The sequence below is a fragment of the Cervus canadensis genome, chromosome 7 (genome assembly GCF_019320065.1).
Source record: "Cervus canadensis isolate Bull #8, Minnesota chromosome 7, ASM1932006v1, whole genome shotgun sequence".
NCBI classification, from domain to species: Eukaryota; Metazoa; Chordata; class Mammalia; order Artiodactyla; family Cervidae; genus Cervus; species Cervus canadensis.
In genome coordinates this window covers 89,618,365-89,631,425 of record NC_057392.1, presented here as the reverse complement: position 1 = coordinate 89,631,425, position 13,061 = coordinate 89,618,365, and the positions used below count along the sequence as shown (strand labels likewise).

Sequence of the window (13,061 nt, the reverse complement as noted above, 5' to 3'; positions counted from 1 at the left end):
GATCTTCTTGTTGTTCAGCTGCTAAATCATGTTTGACTCTCTGTGACCCCATGGACTGCAACATGCCAGGCTTCCCTGTCCTTCACCGTCTCCCAGAGTTTGCTCAGACTCATGTCCATTTGATTCGGTGATGCTGTCCAACCATCTCATCCTCTGTTGTCCCCTTCTTCTGTTGCCCTCAATCTTTCCCAGCATCAGAGTCTTTTCCAATGAGTTAGCTCTTTGCATCAGATTGGAGCTTCAGCATCAGTCCTTTCAATGAATATTCAGAATTGATTTCCTTTAGAATTGACAGGTTTGATCTCCTTGCTGTCCAACGAACTCTCAAGAGTCTTCTTTAGCACCACAATTCGAAAGCATCAATTCTTTGGTGCTCAGCCTTCTTTATGGTCCAGCTCTCACAACCATACATGACTACTGGAAAAATCATAGCTTTGACTACACAGACCTTTGTTGGCAAAGTATTGTCTCTGCTTTTTAATATGCTGTCTAGGTTTGTCATAGCTTTTCTTCCAAGGAACAGCTGTTATTTAATTTCATGGCTGCAGTCACTGTCCATAGTGATTTTGGAGACCAAGAAAATAAAATCTGTCACTGTTTCCACCTTTTATCCATCTAGTTGCCACAAAGTGATGGGACCTGATGCCATGATCTTTGTTTTTTGAATGTTGAGTTTTAAGCCAGCTTTTCACTCTCCTCTTTCACCCTCATCAAGAGGCTCTTTACTTACTCTTCACTTTCTGCCATTAGAGTGGTATACTTTGCATACCTTCGGCTGTTGATATTTCTCCCAGCAATCTTAATTCCAGCTTGTGCTTCATCCAGCTTGGCATTTTGCATGATGTACTCTGCATATAAGTTAAATAAGCGGGGTGACAACATATGGCCTTGACATACTCCTCTTCCAATTTTGAACCAATCTGTTGTTCCACGTCTGGTTCTAACTGTTGCTTCTTGACCTGAATACAGATTTCTCAGAAGGCAGGTAAAGTGGTCTGGTAGTGCCATCTCTTTTTTAGTGAATTTTCCACAGGTTGTTGTGATCCACACAGTCAAAGGCTTTAGTGTAGTTAATATAGAAGAAATAGATGTTTTTCTGGAACTCTCTTGCTTTCTCTGTGATCCAGTGGATATTGGCAGTTTGAGCCCTGGTTTTCCTGCCTTTTGTAAATCCAGCTTGTACATCTGGAATTTCTCGGTTTGTGTCCTGTTGAAGCCTAGCTTAAAGGATTTTGAGCATTACTTTGCTAGCATGTGAAATGAGCAGAATTGTACAGTAGTTTGAACATTCTTTGGTATTGTCTTTCGTTTGGATTGGAATGAAAACGGACCTTTTCCCGTCCTGTGGCCACTGTGGGGTTTTCCAGATTTGCTGACGTACTGCGTGCAGCACTTTTAACAGCAGCATCTTTTAGAATTTGGAATAGCTCAGCTAGAATTCTGTCACCCCCACTAGCTTTGTTGGTAGTGATGCTTCCTCAGGCCCACTTGACTTCGCACTCCAGGATGTCTGGCTCTGGGTGCGTGGCCACACCATCGTGGTTATCGGGGTCATGAAGACCTTTCCTGTATACTTTCTTCTGTGTATACTTGCCATCTCTTTTTAGTCTCTTCTGCTTCTGTTACATCCTTATCCGTTTCTGTTCTTTATCATGCCCGTCCTTACATGAAATGTTCCCTTGGTATCTCCAATCTTCTTGAAGCGATCTCTAGTCTTTCCCATTTTATTGTTTTCCTGTATTTCTTTTCATTGTTCACGTGAGAAGGTTTTCTTATTTCTCTTTGCTCTTCTTTGGAACTCTGCATTCAGTTGGGTAAGGATCTTACTGATTTTGGAATTTTGGGTCAATCCTCTCTCATTTGTTTTCTTTATGGAAGTTATTTCTTCTTGTGATTTCTACACAGATAATACCTGAAGACATTCTTGATATCAAGAAGTCCCTTTCAGCCCACAGCTCGGATCCTTCTCCCACTCTTCCCCCCAGAATGGGGGCATTTTGGCATGTGTCCCCACTGTGGAGACAGATAGCTTAGATTTGACTCTTAGGTCTGTGACCTATTAATAGCATCTTTAAGTCATTTAACAAGTTACTTAACCTTTGGCCTTGGTTTACTCAACAATCATAGGGTTGTTGTGAAAGTGTCAGAGCAGAGCAGACTGTATGACAAATACTTGTTACATACGGAAGCTGAAACAGCCGTGTGTATCGGTCCATATCCTTTGGATACTTCGCTTTACATTTATGTGCTTGTATATGAGCAGTTAAGTACAGTAGGTTAGGGGGACATAAATGGGATTGCTTTCTACAAAGTATAGGGTTGCTTTTTTTTTTTTCCTTCTCATGACTGCTTAATATTCATCACTTTTTTTGTTGTTTATTTTCTTCTGTTCATGATGTTTTACAGTTCTCTGGGTTGGTGGGAGGGGGGTAATCATTTTATGCACATTGTAGTAATCTTGTCATGTCCATTCAAGTGTTTACGTTTCTCTCCATCGGTTCAGTCTTTTAGGATGATGGTGATGGTTTTGTGGCCAGCACCCTTGACTGATTAAGTTAGGAATGGGAGTGTTTCTCGTGTCTTACACTTAAGCAACTGTTAGATTGAATCAGTTATTTTTTCATATTAAGTAATTGCATGTGTTTGTCAGGGGAGGGGAACAAAACATAAACCCCACTCACCCCACCCTGCCCAGTCCACCTTGTTTTTATCCTTGGTTTCATATAACATATTGCTTGCCTGACTCTGCGACCCTTTGGACTGTAGCCCGCCAGGCTCCTACATCCATGGAATTCTCCAGCAAGAATGCTGGAGTGTCGGTAGCCATTCCCTTCTCCGGGAGATCTTTCCAACCCAGGGACTGAACCCAGGCCTCCCGCACTGCAGGCGCATTCTTTACCATCTGAGCTGCCAGGGAAGCCTGCCTTGCATTTACTCTTTGATTAACAATACCTATTGAATCTGCTGTGTGCCAGGGGCTGCAGTAGATACTGAAAATGGAAAAGACAGATCCCTGCCTTGTACAATCATCTCATCTAGCATGTGTTAGAGAAGGAATGAAATCTTTGGTAATTCATTCCTGTGGTTTTAGTTTCTGCATGTCTGTTACATTACAGGTCTGACTCGTCCCTAGAGAGATGGAGGTCAGGGCTGGAACAGTGGAGTGGGCTGGGAGGCAGGCTTCCTGGGGTGCATGTGAGCCCCTTGGGAGATTTCCGTGTAAACATGATGCTCCTTGTGCTTCCACTGATCTAGGCTCACCCATGATGGGAGCAGCAGAATTAGGTCCCCAGTTCTACTTTTGATCTCAACCTTGGCTTTCTTACCAGTAAAATAGGAATTGCAACACCTCCTTCAGAGTTTGTTTTTAAGATTGAAATGCTGTCTGTAAAACACCCAGTATCTGCTGAGTAAATGTGTTCAGTTATTACTACTGCTATCACTGTGGTTGGGAGGTTACAGTTGTTAATATTCTTTTGCCATGATCATATTTTCATTGGGATCAGGGCTAGGTCCCACATTCCTGACCCTTGGTGGTGGTTTAGTAAGTCATGTCTGACTCTCTTGCTACCCGTGGACTGTAGCCCACCAGGCTTCTCTGTCCCTGGGATTTCCTAGGCAAGAGTACTGGGGTTGGTTGCCATGTACTTCTTGAAGGGATCTTCCTGACCCAGGGATTGAACCCGCATCTCCTACATCAGCAGGTGGAGTCTTCACTGCTGAGCCACCAGGAAAGGCCTCTTCACCCCGTAGTTTGGTGTTCTTTCTCTGACTGTGACTTTGTGAGTCAGGGCTCATTTTCTCCGTGTCTCTCCCGGTCTGGTGTATCCCGTTTGCCTGTGTGTAGTGATAGGTTCGGAGAAGGCAATGGCACCCCACTCCAGTACTCTTGCCTGGAAAATCCCATGGATGGAGGAGCCTCATAGGCTGCAGTCCATGGGGTCGCAAAGAGTTAGACATGACTGAGAGACTTCACTTTCACTTCTCACTTTCATGCATTGGAGAAGGAAATGGCAACCCACTCCAGTGCTCTTGCCTGGAGAATCCCAGGGACGGGGGAGCCTGGAGGGCTGCCGTCTATGGGGTTGCACAGAGTCGGACACGACTGAAGCGACTTAGCAGTAGCAGTAGTGATAGGCTAGGAGGTACGTGCTGTGGATTTTGTCACCTTCATACTAACTGTCAAAGTACCAATGTGAAAGTTATTTGTTGCTGTCCTTGAAGACTCCAACTCTGGCTTATAGTGTTTGGGACGATGAAGTACTTTTCTTGAACGGTGCGGAGGTATGTTTTTCTCTCCTAACGGGTATTTAAAGCCAGTAGTCGTGAAGCTGTGTTGTGAAAGATACGTATCACATGGAAATAAGTATTTTTGCCCAGGGCAGCAGAATACTGTGATGCTGGAAGCACCAAGAGTGTGGGCGGGAGAGCCCAGAGAAGCTCGGAGCCATCGCATTCCTGGGGGCGGGTCGGGATGACCTTCCAGGTTCTTTTAACGCAGTGTGGTTCTACTTACGGTGTGATGGAAGAACCCGAATGATGTTTTTGGCCAACCCAGTAGTTTATTGGGCTTCTCTGGTGACTCAGAGGTATAGAATCTGTCTGCCAATGCAGGAGACAGAAGAGATGCAGGTTCGATCTCTGGGTTGGGAAGATCCCCTGGAGGAGGGCATGGCAACCCACTCTAGTATTCTTGCCTGGAGAATTCCATGAACAGAGGAGCCTGGTTGGCTACAGTCCATGGGGTTGAAAAGAGCTGGACTCGATTGAAATGAGTCGAGATAACCTCAGATGTGCAGATGACACCACCCTTATGGCAGAAAGTGAAGAAGAACTAGAGAGATTCTGATGAAAGTGAGAGAGGAGAGTGAAAAAGTTGGCTTAAAGCTCAACATTTAGAAAACTAAGATCATGGCATCTGGTCCCATCACTTCATGGCAAATAGATGGGGAAACAGTGGCTGACTTTATTTTCTTGGGCTCCAAAATCACTGCAGATGGAGACTGCAGTCATGAAATTAATATATGCTTGCTCCTTGGAAGGAAAGTTATGACCAACCCAGATAGCATATTAAAAACTAGAAGCACTACTTTGCCAACAAAGGTCCCCCTAGTTCAAAGGTATGGTTTTTCCAGTAGTCATGTATGGATGTGAGAGTTGGATGGTAAAGAAAGCTCAGTGCCAAAGAACTGATGCTTTTGAACTGTGGTGTTGGAGAAGACTCTTGAGAGTCCCTTGGACTGCAAGGAAATCCAAGCAGTCCATCCTAAAGGAGATCAGTCCTGGGTGTTCATTGGAAGGACTGATGCTGAAGCTGAAACTCCAATACTTTGGCCACTTGATATGAAGAACTGACTCATTTGAAAGACCCTGATGCTGGGAAAGATTGAAGCCGGGAGGAGAAGGGGACGACAGAGGATGAGATGGTTGGATGGCATCACCGACTCAATGGACATGAGTCTGAGTAAACTCTGGGAGCTGGTGATGGACAGGGAGGCCTGGCGTGCTGCAGTCCTTGGGGTTGCAAGGAGTTGGACACGACTGGGCGACTGAACTGAACTGAGCTGAGGCCTTTTATCCTCCAAAATGTTTCACAAGGCTGAGCAGAGAGCAGTGCATGTAGTAAGTCCCTGGTAGAGTGATTTTTTTTTTCCTTGTGTTGAAAGAATTGCCCCAAGTCTTCACTGCCCATCAAAGACCCAAATCCAGAACGTCACACTGAAGATGAGAGGGTGGGGCACTCCAATTAATAACCTGTTCCTTGAACCACTTGGGGCGGGAGAAGGAGCAGTGCCCCCAGACGACCGGGAGAATGGTGGGTCGGCCGGGCTGACACTTTGTCTGAGGCTGAGAACTTCCCTTCTTGCGAGGATGTGAGCTTTGCTAGTAGTCGTGTACCTCTGACTTCCCCTTTCCTGTGTTCTGTTGCAAGCCTGTCTTATCTGCCTTTCCTATTTATGCATCTTTACACAGATATTGAAATATTACTCTTTGCTGCAGAAAAATAAAAACAAAGCAGACATCACAAAAGTTCCGCTAGTGCCTCTGCTGAAAGCAGGTGCTCTGACCTCTGAGTCATCTGTGTGGACCTTTCTCTTCCTGGCAGGTCGCCTGCTTTCTCTGATCTGATCCATTAGGCGCCTCTTTCAAACTTTGGAGGGAAAGTTTGTCAATTTTGGGAGCTGGAATGGGGGGTGTCTTGGAATCATGCTTCATGGTTGTCTGGAAGACTCAAATGTTTTTACTTTAAGATAATTTCCTTGTGCTGTATTCTTGAGATTGATTGCAGCAAATAATATGAACATTTTAAAGACTCTTGTTTTATAGTAGAAATTACGTCCAAAAAGAAAATAACCAGTTTTTATTCGTACAGACTAATACATGAGACTGTCTGTATCTGGTGCTTAGAAGTCCTGGTGGCAATACATATTTATTGATGAGTTAGTAAGTAAATGAATTAGTGAGCCTACTACCTATTTTGTGGTTCTCTTTGGTGAGTTATCATTAAACTCTTTTTCTTAGGTTTGTAATCTTGTTTATTGTAGCCTTCCTATAATTGCCATTTAACCAGCAGTCCTCTGCCCCTGTAATTCTTCGAAGCTCCACATTACTTAAAAAAAAAAAAAAAATGGACTTACAGTCGCTTTACAATGGGGTGTTTCCACTGTACAGCAAAGTGCGGAGCTGTACCCCCCTTTCTGGGTGTCCGTCCCATTTCAGTCACCACGGAACATCACTTTGCATAGATTTCTCTGTGCTTTGAGTAGCTTCTCATTAGTTAATCTATTTTATACATAGTGTCCGTGCTCTATGTACAAGTCAATACTAGCCTCTTAATTCATCCAATCCCCTTGGTGTTCGTTATGTTTGTTGTCTGTGTCTCTATTTCTGCTTTGCGAGTAAGATCATCCAGAGAAAAACATTAGAAAAAACACGCACCCCAGTGTTCACCCCAATGCTACTGCTCTAAGAAGTTATCAAAAGTCTAGTGGCTTAAAACAGCACAAATTTACCCTTTTATGGTTCTGGAGGTTAAGATCTTGAAAAGTGTTAGTAGCTCAGTCGTGTCTGACTCTTTGTGACACCATGGACTGTACAGTCCGTGGAATTCTGCAGGCCGGAACACTGGAGTGGGTAGCCTTCCCCTTCTCCAAGGGATCTTCCCAACCCAGGTCTCTTGCATTGCAGGTGGATTCTTTACCAGCTGAGCCACAAGGGAAGCTCGATTATGATCTTACTGGGCTCTCATCAAGGGGTTTGCCGTCTTGTGTTTGTTATACGGGCTTTTGGGAGAAACCGTTTCCTTCTGTTTTGCAGTCTCTAGAGATCACCAACATTCCTTAGCCTGCGTCACCTTGCTCCATCTGCAGAATCAACGAAGTGGCCCCTTCACATCTCCCCCTGCCTCTGAGTCCTGTTTCCGTGGTCGCATGTCTGATTGACTCTCCTGCTTTCCCGTTTCCTTTAGAAGCTCCCCTGTGATTACCTTGGGTCCGCCCACATCTTCTGGGAGAATCCCCTCTTCCTAGGCTCTTATCTCAATCACAGCTATTACACAATCCCTTTTTTTCATTTACAGTAACATGCTCACACATCCTGAGCTTAGGACATGCACATCTTTAGGGTGGAGGATTATTCTGCCTACCATATACTTATTTCTCCTTTTGTTCTTCTCAGTTTTTTAAATTCCATTTTTTTCCTTCTCTCTTCCTCTCTCTCTCTTTTTTTTTTTTTTGGCTTGCCACTGGACTTACAGAATTCTAGTTCCCCAACCAGGGATTGAATTCGAAACTGGGTCCCATCAATGAAGGCACAGAGTCCTAACCCCTGGACCACCCATTCATCTCGGTTTTGAAATTTAACTCATTCCTCAAGCCTTTTCTTGAAAACCACTTTCTGAAACGAACAACTAATGATTTCCTTCCATCTTTTCTCTCTGCTTCTGTTAAATGTTTTTGGCTTTCTGAGATGATTTTTATTTTCTTTTTTTAATGCATCCAGATTATTTATATACGTGTATGACTGTCCCACTTAGGTGCCATGTCATTGAACACAGGTTTAGTTCTTATCTTGAGCTGCTAAATTAACTCAAATTTTTGCCTTGAAGTTATTTTGTTTTAAAATAGTATTTACTAAATTTCATTTTACTTACTGATTGTTTTAAAGAAGAGGTGCTTCATATTTTTAGACATTCGTTTACAGGATAAAAATGCATTTCAACTTCCCCTATTTGAAGTCATGATGTCCTATTGACAGTTACTCAAATTAACTTGTAATATAGCATCTGGCAGGCAAATTGAAGCCGTCCTCTAATAATTTTCTAAAAATTCTTTAGAGCAGAGCATTGCTGAGGCTGGGGGTGATGGGTATCTGTACATGGGTGTCTGTCTGTGTGCCTGTTGAACATGTCTGGTGGGGTGTACCCTGGGGCTGGTGTTCAGAGTCAAATAAACAGGAGCTCCTCCTTATTTTTGATAAGAAGCAGAATCTAGAAAAGACCTCTTGCTAAAACCACTTAAAATGTAAATCAAAATTTTCTGTAAATATGGGGGTAGGAGGATGTTTGAATGGGAAGTTACCTTGGAAAGTAATGCTAAATTTTAAAAATTCATGTTATAACAATTTTTCAGTAGTAAAGAACAAAATGCTTTATGACTCAAATATATAAATATATATGTAATTATTCATATTGCAGAGATAGTTTGCTTTCTCTGCAGGTTGGTATAATATCACCTGATTTTCCGATATGATCTTCTTCTAAGTTAGTCATTAAACTTTTTTAATGTCTTACTGTTTTCTTTTAAAATTGGCACCTACTGAGCCTGCCTCTTATTCCTCCACTCCAACATCCTAAGGAAAGAGTGGCACTATTTGGCAGGCTGTTTGATGTTCAGAAAGGAGTGGGCTTTTTGGAATCTGGCCAGTGTTGGGAAATACTTATTGGTAAAATAGATTTTGAGATGTATAACTTTTTATGGGCACAAACTGATTAAAATTTTATATTTTAAAACTCATCTTTTAGCAGCATTTCTCCCTGATTTTCTTAATTCCTAATGATTATGTTTTGAGGCCACTCGCTGCAGTGAGTAGACTGCAGGCCTGTTTCTTCATGTTTGTATCTTGGTGTCTATAAACTAGCATAGATGGATGCTCATCGCTTATGAGGGGCTTCCCTGGTAGCTCAACTGGTTAAAAAAAAAAAAAAATCCGCCTGCAAGGCAGGAGACCTGGGTTCAGTTCCTGGGTTGAGAAGATCCGCTGGAGAAGGGATAGGCTACCCACTCCCGCATTCTTGGGCTTCCCTTGTGTCTCAGCTGGTGAAGAACCCGCCCGTGGTGCGGGAGGCCTGGGCTCGGTCGCCCATGCAATGTGGAAGCGCAGGCGCCTGGCCTCGGTCACTTCCCGCCTCCACCTTCAGAGCTGTTTGCTGCTTTACAATGAGTTCCCTTTTCTGCTTTTTCCCTCTAGAGGGTAAACTTTTTGAGAACAAGGGCCAGATCTTTAAAATTTTAGTTTCCTCAAAGACTAGCATATCCTAGGTGCTTAATAAGTGTTCTTGGAAATGAATTCTCTTTTTCTTAAGACTAATTTTCTAGCATATTCCTGCCCCAAACCAGTGGTTTCTGTATGTGTTAAAAAGAAGTCTTTTCCTTTATAGTTTCTTTTCTGTGCATTTCCAGGTCAAGCAGAGCCTGCTACTTAAGTTGAGTGAGTCAGTTATTCTTTGGTAGCACATTTTCATTTTGTTTGATGCAGAGGGAAAATAAAAAACTTTGTAAATGTAGACATGATGCACATTGCTGACGAATTTATTTAAAACTGCTGGCTTTGTTTTTAAAATAAGTTCTTTTATTCTTTTTAATATTATAAAGCTAAGCGTGCAGTGCATCACTGCATTTACATTTATATTTTTGCTTTTCCTGGGATTAGATTGAATCCAGGAAGGCATTCCACCCAATTTGCTTTCTTTTTAAAAATGTTATGTTCAGTCTTTATACTTTGTAATTGAAATATTTCTCTTGTTTTACATTAATAGATTCAGAGCTCTTTTTGAGATATCTGCCCTAGATAACTTAACATTTCTTTGTTTTAAGATAAAGAACTTGACTGAATTTAGGATAGGAAGAGTAAAAATCTTGGAATAAACTGATTTTCAGGGTCTGAATTGTCTGCAGGTATCTAAAAGCTGATTAGGGGTTCTTATCCTGGGATTATTCTTGAATGTCTTCTCAGAGTCCACAAGCCATCTGAAATGTCGTGCTAAAGTATATGTGTGTATGTGTATGTTTTTCTTGGGCCTGTGCCCATGGCTGTCATAGTCTTAATTGAACTTATGAATTCTGAAAAGTTAAGAACTTCTCACATAGCATATAAATGCTAGGACTGTGATTGTCTGGCCCTTTTGGCATAGTGTTTATGCCACTGGATGAATGTTAAAAATGTGCAGTTGATGTTCTGTGTCTGGAGGCATAGATCCTCCACAAGGAAGGTGAGATTGCCCAGAAGGACAGCCCCCCTTCTTGCTGTAAGCCCCCACGCCCCCTGGAGCCGTCACTTGGGGCCCTGTGCCCTGACTTCCCTCGTCCTCGGTGTGTGGCCTCACGTCTAGGCCCCGGCAGTTATAGCCGGTCGTTCCGGCCGCAGTGCTGGGCCCTGCACGGGTCTGGGCTCCCAGCTTTTGTTAACTGGGTCTGCTTGTAACTCTGGCTCCTTCCTGTGCCTGTTGTTGTTTCCAAGGCAGCAGGTTTTGATCCTCGTCCCAGCCTCCCCTCCAGTTTGTTCCTTGCAGTTCCTCCTTGGACTGGGTGACTCGCTCGCCTGGCTTGTTGGGGTTATGTGTTGATTTGGGCCGTGTGAGTAAGGGCCCGAAGGGGTCAGCAGGGGAGTGAAGCTGGTACGTGGGCTTTGCACCAGCTGTTCTTTTTTAAAATTTTTTTTTGAGGTTTATATTTATTTGTGTTTTTTTAATTATTATTATTTCTATTTTTTATTTATTTTAGTTGGAGGCTAATTACATTATTGTAGTGGTTTTTGCCATACAAAACCATATGAATCGGCCATGGGTTTACATGTGTTTTTGATATTCAGTAGTCAATTTCCCTTTCTGCTTCCTTTGACTTCTGGAGGCTTGATGGGGCTGGGTTACGGTCTGTGCAAGTGAAGGCATATACAAGGAAACTCTTAATTCTCTTGGAATTGCCACAGCCTCAGCTGTTCTAAGTGATTTCCGTCCTTGTGACTAAAGTTTTACTCTTTAAACCTCAATTGAAATAGATCTGGGAACACTTTCTGAAATGACTGTAATAAGATAGAAGAGCGCTTCAACAGTTTAAATACTCTGCTGCCCGCATCCTAAGGCTCATCCATTGGTGGATGCTTCGTGGGACACGGCTGGTACCCGTTTCTCTTGGTCCGCAGGTCGCCCCCAACGATGAAGCTGTGGTGACCCTGCTCTGTGAGTGGGCCGTGAGCTGTAAGCGGTCGGGCAAGCACCGGGCGATGGCTGTGGCGAAACTCCTGGAGAAGAGGCAGGCGGACATCGAGGCGGAGGTAGGCTTGGCCTTCTTGCTGCTGCTTATTACTGATACTGCTGTGAACGGGATTCTGCTTCTTACTTTCATTGTGCTTTTTTTTTTCTTTCTAAAAGAAGAAAGGAAGAATGTACAAATTCACATAAGGGCTTCATAGCATGACCACTCTAAGCTGATGAAGCCTGTAATTTATATTCTGGACTAATTTGAAATAAAACTTAAATATCTGACTTAGAATGGAAATCTCCCTCTGTGAGGTTAAGACATGCACACATACATCTATGTCTGTACGTTTGGTGTTATACACCTTTTATGTAGATGTGCACACATGTGTTTAGTGAATATAGAAATACTTTCTTGAGGCCATTGTAACTGTGAGATTACAGATGCCAATTTGTGTTCATCTTTGAGACCGTGTTCTGGCCCCAGAGAGAGCGGTTAAAGCCTCTGCCGTCGATCGGAAAGGAACCAGTAAAGCTAACGTTGTCAGCACAGCTTTGCTGAAGGGGAGCGTCAGAATGAGCCCTCCTTTCTTCCCTTCTGGGGTGGAGAAGGCCTCTCAGCCGGGAGACTGGGGGGCCTCCTGCCTCCGTCTCTCCCCCCACTCCCCAGCACCCGCCCCACAGCCTCCAGAGCCGACTTTTCACAGTGGAAACGGATCACACTGTCCTCTTCCTGAAACAGCTGGTGGCTCCTTCTCAAGACTCCCAGAGCCTCGCCTGAGCCGCCCAGCTGCCCTCCTACCCCGTCCCCTGCTCCCGTGGGTCACTCACGGCTCCGGCCGCCCTGGCCTTCCTGTCCACACCACACTCACGTTCCTCTGGGGGCCTTTGCTCCTGTTGTCCCCTCTGGGTGACACGTTCCGTTCCCCCTTTCACACGGCCGTTCCCGTTTTAGGAGGTGTCACTTCCTTGTCTAGCATTCCTGGCTCAGCACGTGTCACCTCCTCGGGAGACTGCTTCCTCGCCACCTCATCCACGCTTACGGCACCTGGCCCTCGGCCTGTCCTCCGCGGGCCGTCCTGGTCTGCGGTCCTAATGAGGACCTGCCTTCTTTTTTAGCGCCTGTGAGTGCGAGCTTTTGCCAACAGGGCCTTTGCTCACCCCGTGCAGTGCTGCGTTGCTGATGATACACCTGCTTCTTACGACAGTATTAACAAAAATGAAATAGGAAGAATATTTTCATAGACATCTCCTTTTGTTGGGAAAGCACCTTTTGCCAAATACAGAGGGTCATGTTGTTGCAATTGGGGCTTAAAGATATTGACGCTAAGGTGTAAACCACATAGCCCCTTTTATAATGGCCAAATTAAGAAAAGCGTTTCATTGCTTTTTTCCTACATATTTATGAATGGACTGTATTCTAAAGAGAAATGCAGTGGTTAAACTTTAGTAACTAAAGTTGATTCCTCAGATTTCATTGCTCCCACTGGATAATTTTTATTCTGTCTTCCCTTCCCTCTGTGTGTGTCCCAGAATACACACACACACACACACACACATACACATATTCAAAAGAGGTTCACACACA

General features: G+C 43.9%; 1 protein-coding gene across 5 annotated transcripts in view; it reads left to right on the top strand.

The window, feature by feature from the left end:
• MED12L (mediator complex subunit 12L) overlaps positions 1-13,061 on the top strand; it is a 347,565-nt gene that overhangs the window by 91,373 nt on the left and 243,131 nt on the right. For all 5 annotated transcript variants that reach the window (XM_043474000.1, XM_043474003.1, XM_043474002.1 and 2 more), the window contains one exon: positions 11,419-11,550. In XM_043474000.1, coding sequence (XP_043329935.1) covers positions 11,419-11,550 — 132 coding nt within the window. The remainder of the gene's footprint in view (positions 1-11,418; positions 11,551-13,061) is intronic.